At 53.3% G+C, this 11799-nt stretch overlaps 1 protein-coding gene across 7 annotated transcripts; it reads right to left on the minus strand.

Annotated features, from left to right (window-relative positions):
• Nucleotides 1–1432: 1432 nt before the first annotated feature.
• Nucleotides 1433–11700, minus strand: Lzts3 (leucine zipper tumor suppressor family member 3). 7 transcript variants are annotated; one of them, XM_006235009.5, is made up of 6 exons: nt 11543–11700; nt 6562–6724; nt 6401–6448; nt 5485–5967; nt 4303–5160; nt 1433–4010 (listed from the first exon to the last, which is right to left on the minus strand). In XM_006235009.5, exons 2-6 carry the CDS (start codon nt 6631–6633, stop codon nt 3312–3314), a joined length of 2160 nt encoding a protein of 719 aa, XP_006235071.1. In that variant the 5' UTR covers nt 6634–6724; nt 11543–11700; the 3' UTR covers nt 1433–3311. The 7 variants fall into 7 exon arrangements, with proteins under 7 accessions (XP_006235071.1, XP_008760371.1, NP_742019.3 ...); XM_008762149.4 differs by lacking the exon at nt 11543–11700 and adding an exon at nt 10474–11328 and having other exon boundaries at nt 4366–5160; NM_172022.3 differs by lacking the exon at nt 6401–6448 and having other exon boundaries at nt 11543–11666.
• Nucleotides 11701–11799: the final 99 nt, after the last annotated feature.

Below are 11799 nucleotides of genomic sequence, written 5' to 3' on the forward strand. Positions count from 1 at the left end.
AAATGCTGTTTCCTAGTCTCCCATGAACTGGGAGGAGCTTATAGCCCACCTCTAGTCAACAGAACTGAAAAGGAAGAATTATTGCTTCTAGGACTTTTTTGGCTTGTGCTTATGGAGGCCATTGGTCAACGCCAGGTGACTCCTCAGTCACTGTCCCCCTTACTTTTTGAGACAGTGTCTGTCACTGAAACTGGAACTCACAGATTCTGACTGGATGATTAATGAACTCCAGGAATCCACCTAGTGGCTCCTGTGCTGGGCTTACAGACAGACCATGCCTCGGGGCCTGCTCTTACGTCAGTGCTGGGGACACAAACTCAGGTTTACATACATTTATGGCAGGTACTTTGTTGATTCATTTCCCCAACCCCCAGAAAAACTTTTTTTAAAGTATCTGTAATTTTTTTTATCGGTTTAATTTGAGACAGTGTTGTCTCACTGGGTAGCCCTAGATGTTCTAGAACTCACTATGTAGACCAGGCTGCCTCCAACAGAGATGTGCCGGTCTCTGCATCCTGAGTACTGGAATTAAAGATTTATGCTACCACACCCAGCCTCAGAAAAACTTCCAATATCATGATAAAGTGGTGTAAATCATTCTTATCAAAGATCTGTGATGCTCTGTGGCAAAGAGGAGACAAGGTTGGGTGAATGAGTGGGAAGATGAAAAAGCTAGACTCTAGCTCAGTGGTTCTCAACCTTCTCATGTAATAACCCTTTAACGTAGTTCCTCCTGTGGTGGTGAAAATAAAATTATTTTTGTTTCTACTTCATAACTGTAATTTTGCTACCGTTAGAAGTCATAATGCAATGTAGGATAGCAGGATATCCAGTACACAACCCCTATAAAAAGGTTGTTTGACTCAGGGGTCAAACTCATGGGGGTCAAGACCCACACATTGAGAACCATTGCTTTAGATCTGTGGTACCTATTATTAGACGTGTCCGGTAAAGGGAAAAGAAATCACTTTGTAAAAGTGGCTAGATGTGATGTTTACAGAACACTCCATTGTTGTTACTCTGAGACTTTGTGGGGAGGACTGAAGGAAATCCTGCAAAGGACAGGTCACCATTTTCAGGGTCTTTTGTCATTAATTGAAAACCCTTTCTGTGATTCCATGCTAATCACTGAAGTGTTCAAGTGACTGTGGGCTGCACACAGCTGTCCACATCACCTTCTGGAGAGCAGCCGAGTGTAGAGCTCCTAAGCTAGAGTCAGCTGGTAACATTGTTAACAGCCTGAACTGAAGAGAAAACACTCCCATGACTCCTGGACAAACATGGAGGACTTGGACTTTGAGCCAATCTCCTTGCATAGCACAATGAGTAACTCTGGTCCCATGCCTCCTATGGAGAAATAACTGTCCCAGCTTCGTCTTACACCCTCCAACTTTACCTCCCATACTTGCAAAGATTCAAGTTGGCCACAGAATTGCCATCCAAGGGGCTTTCTCCATTTTATTTCTTTGGGAAAGGAAAAATGAAAAGTCTTTCCATCACATATGGTAGATATATATATATATATATTTATATATTTATATATAATTTATTTTGTGGTTGGACATTCCAAAGCTGTTCATATTTTTCTCTCCCCCCCATCTCTTTTGTTTTGTATTAATGCCTTTTCCCAGCCCCTGTGGACCAGGCTTAGGGTCTGGATCAGGTATAGTGAGGGATTAGAGGGATGGGCAGTGGTTGCCAGAGTAGCCTCCAATCAAGGTCATAAACCTGTTGAGGACCACCCAGAAGGAGCTGTGCAGAGAGTTGGAGGCTACAAATAGGACACTCCTATTTTTGTGGGGGTGTGCACAGTTTGTTAAACAGTCACCAGTCATGGGAGGAGGCTGGTCAGGGCTTGGGGGGGGGGGGGACTTGCTCACAGTAGTTACCCACCCTCTCAATCCTGACCCCAGGATTCTATCTTGGGGTGGAAGAGAGAGTGAAAAAGAGAAATACGAGGGCTGAGGGCCAAGTCTCCTCTGATTGTTATTGCTGGTGAATTGGAAATTTACTTTCTTAAAAGAGAAATTAGAATTTCCCTGCCTTTCTTGGGGAGATAGAATCTGAGAGATCCTAGAGAAGGAAGTGACACTGACGGTCACGACCCACACTGATGACCATACCAGCCAACCCTGCTGGGACAAATGAGCCAACTCAGGAGTCTGGCGAGCAACCCAAGGGTCAGTAGTCCTCACACGTTAGCCTTGTTCTTCAAGGGCAGTCCTATCCAACTGACTGGCCCCTCAGAACAAGGGCCCCAAGCTCAGACTTGGGCCAGTGGAGCTGGGAGTGAGCAGTGCACCAAAAATCAAGCAGAGCTTTCTGCTGGGAGAAAAGGTGAGACTTGGAAGAAAAGGCAGCCTGGGAAAATGTAAGCGTGAAAGGAGGCGGAGGAGAGAGATGGCAGGGAAACACAGGAAGACATCAGACATCCATCTGACCTCAGAAATGGGGCAAACAGAATAGCTAAGAGGCAGGTATAGCTATAATCAGAGCTGAGCAGCGACCCTGGGTTTGGGGGGGTCAACCAAGCAGCAGGGGATGTGTAGCCTTGTAGGATCCTGGCCAGAGGGTGAGGGTGGGGCTGAGAAGCCTCTAGGTGACCCTTCCCAAGGATAGGAAGGCAGATCTCCCCTGGGCACTGAGCTTCCAGCCTCAGCTCTCACCTCCCTCAATAAACACAGAGGGACACATGCTCAGGACTAGTCCAGGCTCTGAGGCTTGAGCCCAAGATACCTTGGTGGGGGAGGGGTTGGGCAGGTAGCCCTCTCAACCACAGGCAGGCCATCTGCTCCCGCTTCCCCTGCCAATCTGCCTGGGGAAGGAGAGCAGCACACGAAGGAGAGAGACCAGGAGCCTAGGGTCTGTCAACACTGGTAGACCTACGCAGGCTTCCTCAGGCTGTGTGGCCTAGAAGGAGGCACAGACAGTAGCACTGGACACAAGGTTGCGGCGGCGGCGGCAGCAGCCCAATAAGGGAAAGGGGTGCTCCCTGGCAATACAAGCCTGCTGCCTCCATCTCCAAGAGGCTTTCCCCAAAAGGGAGCATGCTCCCTGTGCCTGGGACCTCACCCCATTGCACTCTGCCCTCCCCCATGCTCTCCTTGGCAGGAGGGTCTGGAGTGGTTACCCACAAAGGCAGTGCTGGAGCTGCATGGACTGGGGGACAAGGGGGCTGGTCACAGCTGCTTCGAGAACCTCTTTGGTCTGGGGATGTGCAGCACACGTGGGAAGGGAGATGAATGGAAGGGGACATTGGTGACTCCGACCTTCAGACAGGGCACTTGTCAGAAGGTTGTGCACGCAGATAATCAGATTTCTGTGGACTCGATGCGCTCCAGGCGGGAGGGGGTCCAGGCTTTCTTCTCCTCTCCATGCTGGGGAGTAGGCGTGCTGGAACCCCCTGCTGCCCCACGCTCCCGAAGTCGCCGCTCCAGCTGCTGGTTGCGCTGGTACATCTCCACGTAACTCAGCTGGAGCTGCTTCTGGTACTCAATGACCTTCTCCTTCTCCTCCAACCACACCCGGCGCTCCTCTGCAAAGCTGGCACCCTGGCGCTCACGGGCACGTCGCTCAGCAGCCAGCTCAGCCTGCAGTCTCCCCACCTCCCTGCGTAGGGCCCGTGTCCCACCCTCTCCCCCAGCATCTACCTCCCCATCAACAGAAACCAGGGAAGCAGCAGCCGCCACCCCAGCCTGCCGGCGCATCTTGGCCTCGTCACTCTCACAGGAGGCCAGTGCCTCCTGTGGCTCAACCAGGTCCACAGGGGTCAGTGCAGGCTTGAGGCAGGCAGGGGGCAGCTCGCCTTCACTCAGCTCCAGGCTGGCCTGTTTGCTGCCGAAGGAGTCCCTCAAGCTGAGCAGCTGTTCCTCCTTCTCCCGGAGCGAGGCCCTACCCTCCCGGAGCTGTGAGCGCAGTCCCACGATCTCACTCAACTTCTGCGACACATCAGCCTGTGAGTCCTTCAGTTGTTGCTTCAGGAGGGAAATCTCACCGGCCTTCTGGCACACCTGGACAAGGGCAGATGGAAGCAGAAGCCGGGGTAAAGGCAGAGCCGAGGTAGCAAAGGCTCGTCACAACCCAGCTCTCAGATCTAGCTCCAAAGGCACTAAGCACCTGAACTCAGCCCGACAGGGGGCTCTCTGCCAGATTCATCTCTATTGAATTGGTCCTACTCCTTTCATACTCCTCCCCGCACCCCCACCCGCCCTACACAGTAGTAAGTTTCTGCTCTGGGGTCTCCAGAGGAAAAAAAGACGAAAAGGAGTCAGAGAGGGAAAATCTAAGCCCCCCAGCCCGCACCTCCCACTTAGTTTCCTCCATCCGGGGCAGGAAGTCGGCCTGCTCCTTCTGGCAGGCGGCCACCTTGTCCTCTAGCTCTTCCCGCTGCCTTATCAGCTGGGCTGCCTCCTCCTGCAGCTGTTTCTTGTCCTGCTGTAACCGCAGCACCTGCAGCTGTAGGCCCTGCTGGGCACGCTGGGCACGGCGGGCCACCTGCTGCAGCTTTCCACTGCAGCCCTGCCGGAGCTCGGCTAGCTCCCGCTCCCATGCCTTCTGCCGCTCCTCCAACACCTGGGCCACTGCTGCCTCGCTCTGTTCTAGGCTGCGCCGCAGAGCTGCCACCTCCTGCTCCTTCTCCCACAGCCGTTCCTCCAGCTCCTGGATCAGCGCACTGGGCGAGGGTGGTGAACAGGCTGCAAATGGCAGGCCTCCATTTCCGCCCTCCCCAGATCCCAGGTGGCCTGACCGCCCCATGGATGATGACGACCCGCTCTTACTGGAAGCCCGCCCACTGTCAGAGGTCCCCAGGTCCTGGTAGCCTGACCCCCCACCGCCGCCGCCACTACTATAGCCCGGAGTGCCAATGCGGTTGATATGGCTGGTGGAAGCACTGAGGGGTGCCAGATGCTGGCTATAGCTGGAGCTATAGGTGGGCAAGCTTGTGAGTGAGTTCCGGCCTGAGTCTGAGAGGCCGCCGCCCCCACTCCCACCAGCTGGAGTCATGGTCCGAGACTTCTCCAGTCCGCCTTTGAGGCCTGCAGGGCCCTGTCGTCCTTCAGGGGTCCCATTGGTCTGTGGAGGACACAGGTTCTGCATGGAATGGAAGTTCTTGGGTACAACAGGCTTGAAGGCTGATGGCCGAACTAGTGGCTCTGAGCACTACACAAAAGGAAACAGGGAAGAGACATCAGATTGAGATCCTTGGCCCCTCCTCTTCCTTGTGTCCAAGACTTGTTCAAGAACCACCTTCCTGCCCTCTGTTAGATCTCCCCATCTGGAGCTCCACCTCAAGTCTCCCACAACCCATCTCTGTTCTGAATCCACAAGTGAGACTTAGCCCCAGGGTTACACTCCATTGCCTCCCATGATGGTTCCCATCCTGCCTCCCATGATTCCCTCTAAGAGCTCCCACCTTAACCTACTTTCTTGGTTACCTCCCACCCTAAACAAGACTGTGAGGCTCTCCTGGTCCTGGGGACTAACCTGGTCTAGCTTGCCAGAGGTGGTCAGGAGCTTGGGTGGGTGATTGGGTTCACGATACTGGGGGGGAGCCTTGTCGCTGCCCCCACTGCTGCTGCTGCCCCCACTGCTGCCCACCACATTACCACAGACATCTGTGTGGTCACTGCCTCGCAGCTCGCCATTGAGGTAGAGAGAGTTGGCGAGAACCTTGTCCTCTGATGGGTAGCGGCCAGGGCCAGGTCTCTCCCTGTTGGTCCCACTACCACTGCTTCTTGGACCAGGGAAACTGCCCTGGCTGCCCCCACCCCCTGTTCGAGTGCCCACGCTTTTCATAGGAAACTCCTGAGCATGGGTCACCCCACCACCCACACTGCCCATAGTCAGGCGGGGATCTGGGGGTCCAAGCTCAGCAGGCCGGGGAGCAAAGGCCAGGAGAGGATCCCTCCCTGGGTCAGCGCGCACAGGTAATGTCTCCAGCTTCGCCATGATTAAGCCAGAAGGGCACTGTGGGCACAAGTAGTAAGGTAGAGAAGTCAAAATCCGTCCCACTTCCACCCCCAAGCAAGTCAACTGGGGCCCCACTTTGTCTCTCTTTGTTCCTTACAATGGACACTGGAGTTATCAGGCTTCCAAGATGAAGATGTATATACCCTCAGCTGGGCTCACTCCTTAGCCCCACTCCACCCATGAGCCTACCAGACCCAGCGATCATCTTAACTGTGCTGCACCTCCCAGAATTTAGTCTTTTTTTTTTTTTTTTCTTTTTTTTCCGGAGCTGGGGACCGAACCCAGGGCCTTGCGCTTGCTAGGCAAGCGCTCTACCACTGAGCTAAATCCCCAACCCCCAGAATTTAGTTTTCATTAAATTTACCCGGGGTCACTCCTATATTTCAGCTTCCTGGGCTGGAGAGAATGGACTGATTGAGAAAAGCAGTACCTGAATCCAATAGTGGATCTCAGAGGTTAAAGGAGAGACACAATAACCCTATACAAAAAAAAAAAAAAAAAAAGCCGACAGCGCGGGTCTTTCCCAGCCCCCTGAACCAAGATGGTAAACCATCAAGGTGAAAGCCAACTAGAGAGTAGACGACTTCTTACCTTTCCAAAGAGGTGGGGGGCCGGCGGGTCCTCAAGCTTGGGACCCTCCGAGGCCAGGTCTGCAGGGGCCATATGGCTCTCTCTCGAAGTCCGGGCTCGGCCAGAACCAGCTGTGCGACCTTGGACTAGCCGACCAAGCCATCCCGAACTACAGTTTTCTTCTCTGTGAAATGGGAGGAATTAAAAACCGTGCTGCCGCGCGCCAGGCGCCCGGAGGCGGCAGGCAAAGGAAAGAACCCAGGTCTTGGAGTTGGGTGGGCGGAGCTGCCGCTGCGGCCTGCGCCAAGGTCACGGGTAGGAGCAACCATGGTTCTGCAGACGGACGCACCCGGGCTATGGCTGCAGCAGGTAGCGAGAGTCTTCCCAGAGATTCCCTCTAGCTTGGCCTCATGGGGGCCTGGTCCCAAAGTGCCCTATTCTCTGAGATTAGTACTTTGAAGTAGTCCCGAAGCAGACAGGCTGGGGCAGGGCTGCAGCAGCACTAGAACACCAGCAGCCACTCCTCCCTCCTGGCTTTTCCCACAGGTGGGTGAAGGAGGGGCGGGGCTTGTGCAACCAGTGTTGACCCCTGAGGATGCCATGCCTGCTGAACCTTGCTAAGAATGCAGTACCACCAGGAAGAGTTCTTGGATTAGCCATTTCTCCACATACACACACCCCTTTTGGACCTTGATCCCGCTCAGGTGACCATGAAGTCTGCTGAACCAATTCTGTTGGGTGCGCTTTCAAAGCTGTCCCACAGAAGGGGGAGCAAGGCCTCATATTACTCGTGCTCAAAGAGGCCTAATTTGCTTCCTGGTTCTTTTGTCTCAAGTCAGCTCCTCAGAACGCCTGTCCTAGAGATCTGTATAATACAGGTAGGCAGGGACACCAGGCAAGTCCCCACCACTGGCTAGAAGCTCTAATAGCTAAAATGTTATGAAAGAAGAGTGCTCTTCAGGTCTGTAAGCCTCGGAAACCAAGCAGGGCACCTTTCTTCCCTCTTAAAGTTGGGTCCATATAGCATCCCCTTGAATGCTCTGCAAACCTCCTCCTGCTGAGATGCCTAATTCTAACGTTGTGTCCTTCCTGTCGGGACCCACACCTGGGAGGCTGCCAGCACACACACCCTTCAATTTCTCCTGGCCACACTAGACATCTGGCTCTAGGGAGCAGTAAACTCACTAGCAAGCTGGCCATCGCTATCCACTCAGTGCATGTCCCCCCATGATGTCTCCCCACAGATGTGGAGACCAGCACAGTTGCCATCACCCTCCTCCTTTTGGCCAGTCTGTGCCCACATGTAGGCTGACACTAGTCTTGGGCACAAGAAGCACCCAGGGAAGCATCTAAGTGCAGGATGCACAGGTGTGCGGCCCCAAGGAGAGGCCTCTTTGCATTCTGTGACCTCAGATTTTTTTTTTTTTGCCTCCCCCTAGCTCTTGCTATCTCTGGGCATACAGAGATACAGAGACTGGCGGAATGAATGTTGGATGGCCTGAGGCTTGAAGCCAACAGGGAAGCCTGGGCATGGTTACAAGAAGAGCTGTGCTCCTCATGTAGCTGGAGCTCAGGTGGAGAGAACATGAGAAGAGGCTAGGATACTGGTGTGGGTGTGACATCATTAACGTGACAGGCAGAGATTGCCTAGGAGAAGACCAAAGATACCTTTTCCAGGGTGGAAAGATGGATGGTTAGCATCCGAGAGTGTCATGGGTGGGCCTAGCATCGAGTAAGGGCGGTAGAGCCCCATAAGTCTTGGGGGGTGTAGTGTGTGAGCAGCAAGAAGTCCAAGAGAAGCTGTGCCCCGAAAGACAAAGTGGGAAGTGGATTCAAAACAGGGGCACCAGCCATCCTGGAGACACGGGACCCAATCCCTGCTACTCAGGATTTGGAAGCAAAAGATTGCAAGTTCAAGGCCATCCTGACAACATAGTGAGACCCTGCTTTACAAAATAAAAAAGGCTCAGAGGTTGACTATTTCCCTAGCAAGTGCAAGTTCCTAGATTCAATCCCTAGTACAAAAAATATATCAGGAAGGAGAGGATGACGAGAAGGAAGACAGGCAGGCAGGAGGAGCAGCCCCAGCAGCCTGGTCCACTTGAGGGGGATCGCTGGAGCCCAGAAGTTTGATGCAACAATGAGAACCAGATGAGATTCCATCTCAAAAAAGAAAAAGAAAGGGGTTGGGGATTTAGCTCAGTGGTAGAGCGCTTGCTTAGCAAACGCAAGGCCCTGGGTTCGGTCCCCAGCTCCGAAAAAAAGAAAAAGAAAAAAAAAGAAAAAGAAAGAAAGAAAGAAAGAAAGAAAGAAAGAAAGAACAAAAACAAAGTGAGAAGGAGGAGGGAAGGAAGGAAGGGAGAAAGGAAGGAAGGAAAAGAACACAAGGATAGTTTCCAGTGCTGAAAAGAAATATTGCAGAAGGTAAAAGTGGAGTTGAAGAACATGGCCTGAATTTAGCAGCTGAGAACATCATTGATGTCTATATCAAAATGGTTTCAGAAAAGCCGTGTAAAGCAAAAGCAGATGGAGCAAAGGGATAACAAGGCGCTGGGAAGAGACAGCAGAGGCCTCTGTTAAAAGAGGACGGAGGAAGCCTTCACTGAAGAAAGTTTGGAATCAAAGGCCTTCCTTTTTTTTTTATTTTTTTATTTTAAAAGTAACCCTGAAAGCTGGATGTGGTGGCGTGCAGGCAAAGATGGATCAAGAGTTCGAAACCCACCTTGAGTGTAAACTGAGTTGGAATCCAGGATAGGCTGCATGAGATTGTGCCTCCAAAAACATACAGAGAAACATAGAATAACTAATCAACAGGCTGGAGAGATGGCTTGATAAGACTGCCTGCTGCAAGAGCATGGTTACCTGAGTCTGAATCCCCAGAAGCCACCTAAGAAGCCAGTTATGCTAGGGTCTGTAGCCACAGCGCTATGAAGGGCAGAGACCGGAGGACCTCAGAGAGTTGCCTGCTGCCAGCCAAGCTCTAGGTTCAGTGAGAGACTCTCAAGGGGATGAAGCAGAGAGAGCTTGAGCAGGGCGCCCCGATCCCTCTCTGTGTGCACACACATACATTTCACCAAAAAACAAACAGCATTTTGATAGGAATTAAAAACTAGATAGAAACACTGAAGGCCGGCACCCCCAGTGAGGCAAGGCAGACGCTAGCAAAGGAGCTGCACCAGAGGCTGAGGCGGAAGGAACAGCCTCAGGAGAGAGCATGCTAGCTGAGTGACAGGGGTAGCATGGTGAGTGTTTGGGGAGATCTCTATAAACTGCAACGTGCACAGTCTTTCTGAGCTCCAAGGAGTGAGCATCAGAGTTGGGAGGTGGTCATTCTGCTTCACACTCCCTCTACAGGGGCTCCTTCTCAGATTCTTAGGGTCCTAGACATTGCCCTGAGCCTCCCTTCTCAGGCTCTACGTGAGGATGGCTTTGTAGTAAACCCACAGGCAATTCCCATAGAGTTCCTTGCCATAGTTCTAAACTGTCATACTCAACACCTTATAACTGCTCCCTGCCCCTTGCCTCTTCCAACCCTGGGATCCTGCAAATTCTTTTCTCAAAACCCTGGTAGAGTGGGAAGGACAAGGAGTGGAGTACATTCCCTGGCAAATAGGAACTGAGGGGAGAGGAAGGGCTGAGCTCCCTCTGTAGGACAGTCTCCTCATGGACTGGCCTAGGTAGCTGTGATCTGCAAGGGCATCACTCTGGGATGATAACCTGTTGCCTGAGCCTGCCTCTGCTTCTGTTCTGTCAACCCTCAGTGCCTGTGACATTACAATATTAGTAGTCAAAGGGACCAAATGGACTCTGGCTAAACCCTTCCGTGAGCAGGTTGAGTGCCTTAGAATTAGTGCAGCATCATCTCCAGGTGTAAATCACAGCGCAGCTATGGAACCTCATGCAGACTGTTCCACCTCAGACTCTCACACCTACCTGACAGCGATTTTAAGGAGGAAACGGATTATGTGTAAAACGCCTGGCATTCTTTCTGGCACCCACAGTCAAGTAGAGCTTGTCTCTGAGGCCTTTCTTGATATTCATCCTGTATTTCTCCTGAAAACGGCTCTTCGCTCCACACATGGCCTCTTCTCAGCTCTCTGCCCAACCTATATTCTTCTGGAACCAGTCCAAATACCCCTCAGCATAGCATCCTTGATACCCAAGGGGTCTTGGAGCACTTAGCTCCGGATGCCCCAGGGAGATTTCACTGTGAGGCTTCTCCACTGGAAGTCTGTGTTACCCCAGGGCGCAAACGATATCTTTAGCGGGTCTCTGGACCCTGGCATTAAGAAAATGCAAGGCCAATGCTTGTGGGAATGTTGGTTATGACCATGTAAATAGGAAATGAATTCAGACATAGAGACAAGGAAAAGCTTCCAGGAAGGATTAAGGGAAAGGATTCAGGGAGCAGAACTTCTTGGTTGGGATGTGTGAGGAGAGATTCATCTTCCCTTGGAAACGTGGGCACCTGCAGGGGAAGAGGCCCATCCCCTAGATCCTGACTCTGATGAAGCCAGTGCTTCAGTGCTGAAGGTACCGACAGCACACCCCCACCCACCCGCTCACACAGGAGCCTGCCTCAGCTGTGCATGTGTGTGTCGGAGTCGGGGTTGGGGGGGGGGTCGCTATTCACTAATACATAAACCCCAGCCACAAATTCTCTGCAAAGGTGTCACAGAGGTCTCTGCGGTTGGAGAAATTCCACCCATACCTCCTTCGGTTCTCCACCAACGCGCGTGGCCCCCGGGGGGGGGCGGGGTGCAGAGAGAAGAGGTGACATAATCCGGGCCGCACCCCCTCCGGCCGCCACCTCCCCCCCACCCCCTGCGCCGGTTGAAGCGTCCATGACATCATCGGCCTCATCCCCCAGCTCCCGGTACCCTAGCAGCGGGACGCGCCCCCTCCCCAGCTTCCCACCCGCCAGAAGCAGAAAGCGCTGCAACGGACATGGTGACCAGAGGAAGAACCTAGAGGGGCACCCCGGCAGGCCTGTATCACTTACTCACTGCCTCAGAGTCCGGCGCAGAAGCTCAGACACCGGCGCTAGCTGTCCCGCTCTCTGGCGCAGCCCGAAGCCCGCCCCACAGGGCGCGCAGCGCGGCCCGGCTCTGCTCTTGGCCCCTCCCGCCCCGCGCCCGGCCCGCCCACCAGCGGCTGCGGCAAACGCGGGCCCGCCCTCCGGCCACGCCCCCGGGACCCGCCAATCCTGGACGTGGGTGGGACTCGGTGCCTTAACCCCTTTGGTCGCTGAGCGCTGGC

This window comes from Rattus norvegicus, chromosome 3 (genome assembly GCF_036323735.1).
Source record: "Rattus norvegicus strain BN/NHsdMcwi chromosome 3, GRCr8, whole genome shotgun sequence".
NCBI classification, from domain to species: domain Eukaryota; kingdom Metazoa; phylum Chordata; class Mammalia; order Rodentia; family Muridae; genus Rattus; species Rattus norvegicus.

Bases quoted from the DNA above. Each gene is read 5' to 3' on its own strand.
- Lzts3 (XM_008762148.4), bottom strand. From the start codon at position 10,523: ATGCCAGGCGTTTTACACATAATCCGTTTCCTCCTTAAAATCGCTGTC. The intron at 5,968-6,561 runs GTAAGAAGTCGT...TTGTGCCCACAG, and splicing joins CCCCCCACCTCTTTGGAAAG to TGCCCTTCTGGCTTAATCAT. The intron at 4,011-4,302 runs GTGCGGGCTGGG...GCCCTTGTCCAG, and splicing joins TGGAGGAAACTAAGTGGGAG to GTGTGCCAGAAGGCCGGTGA.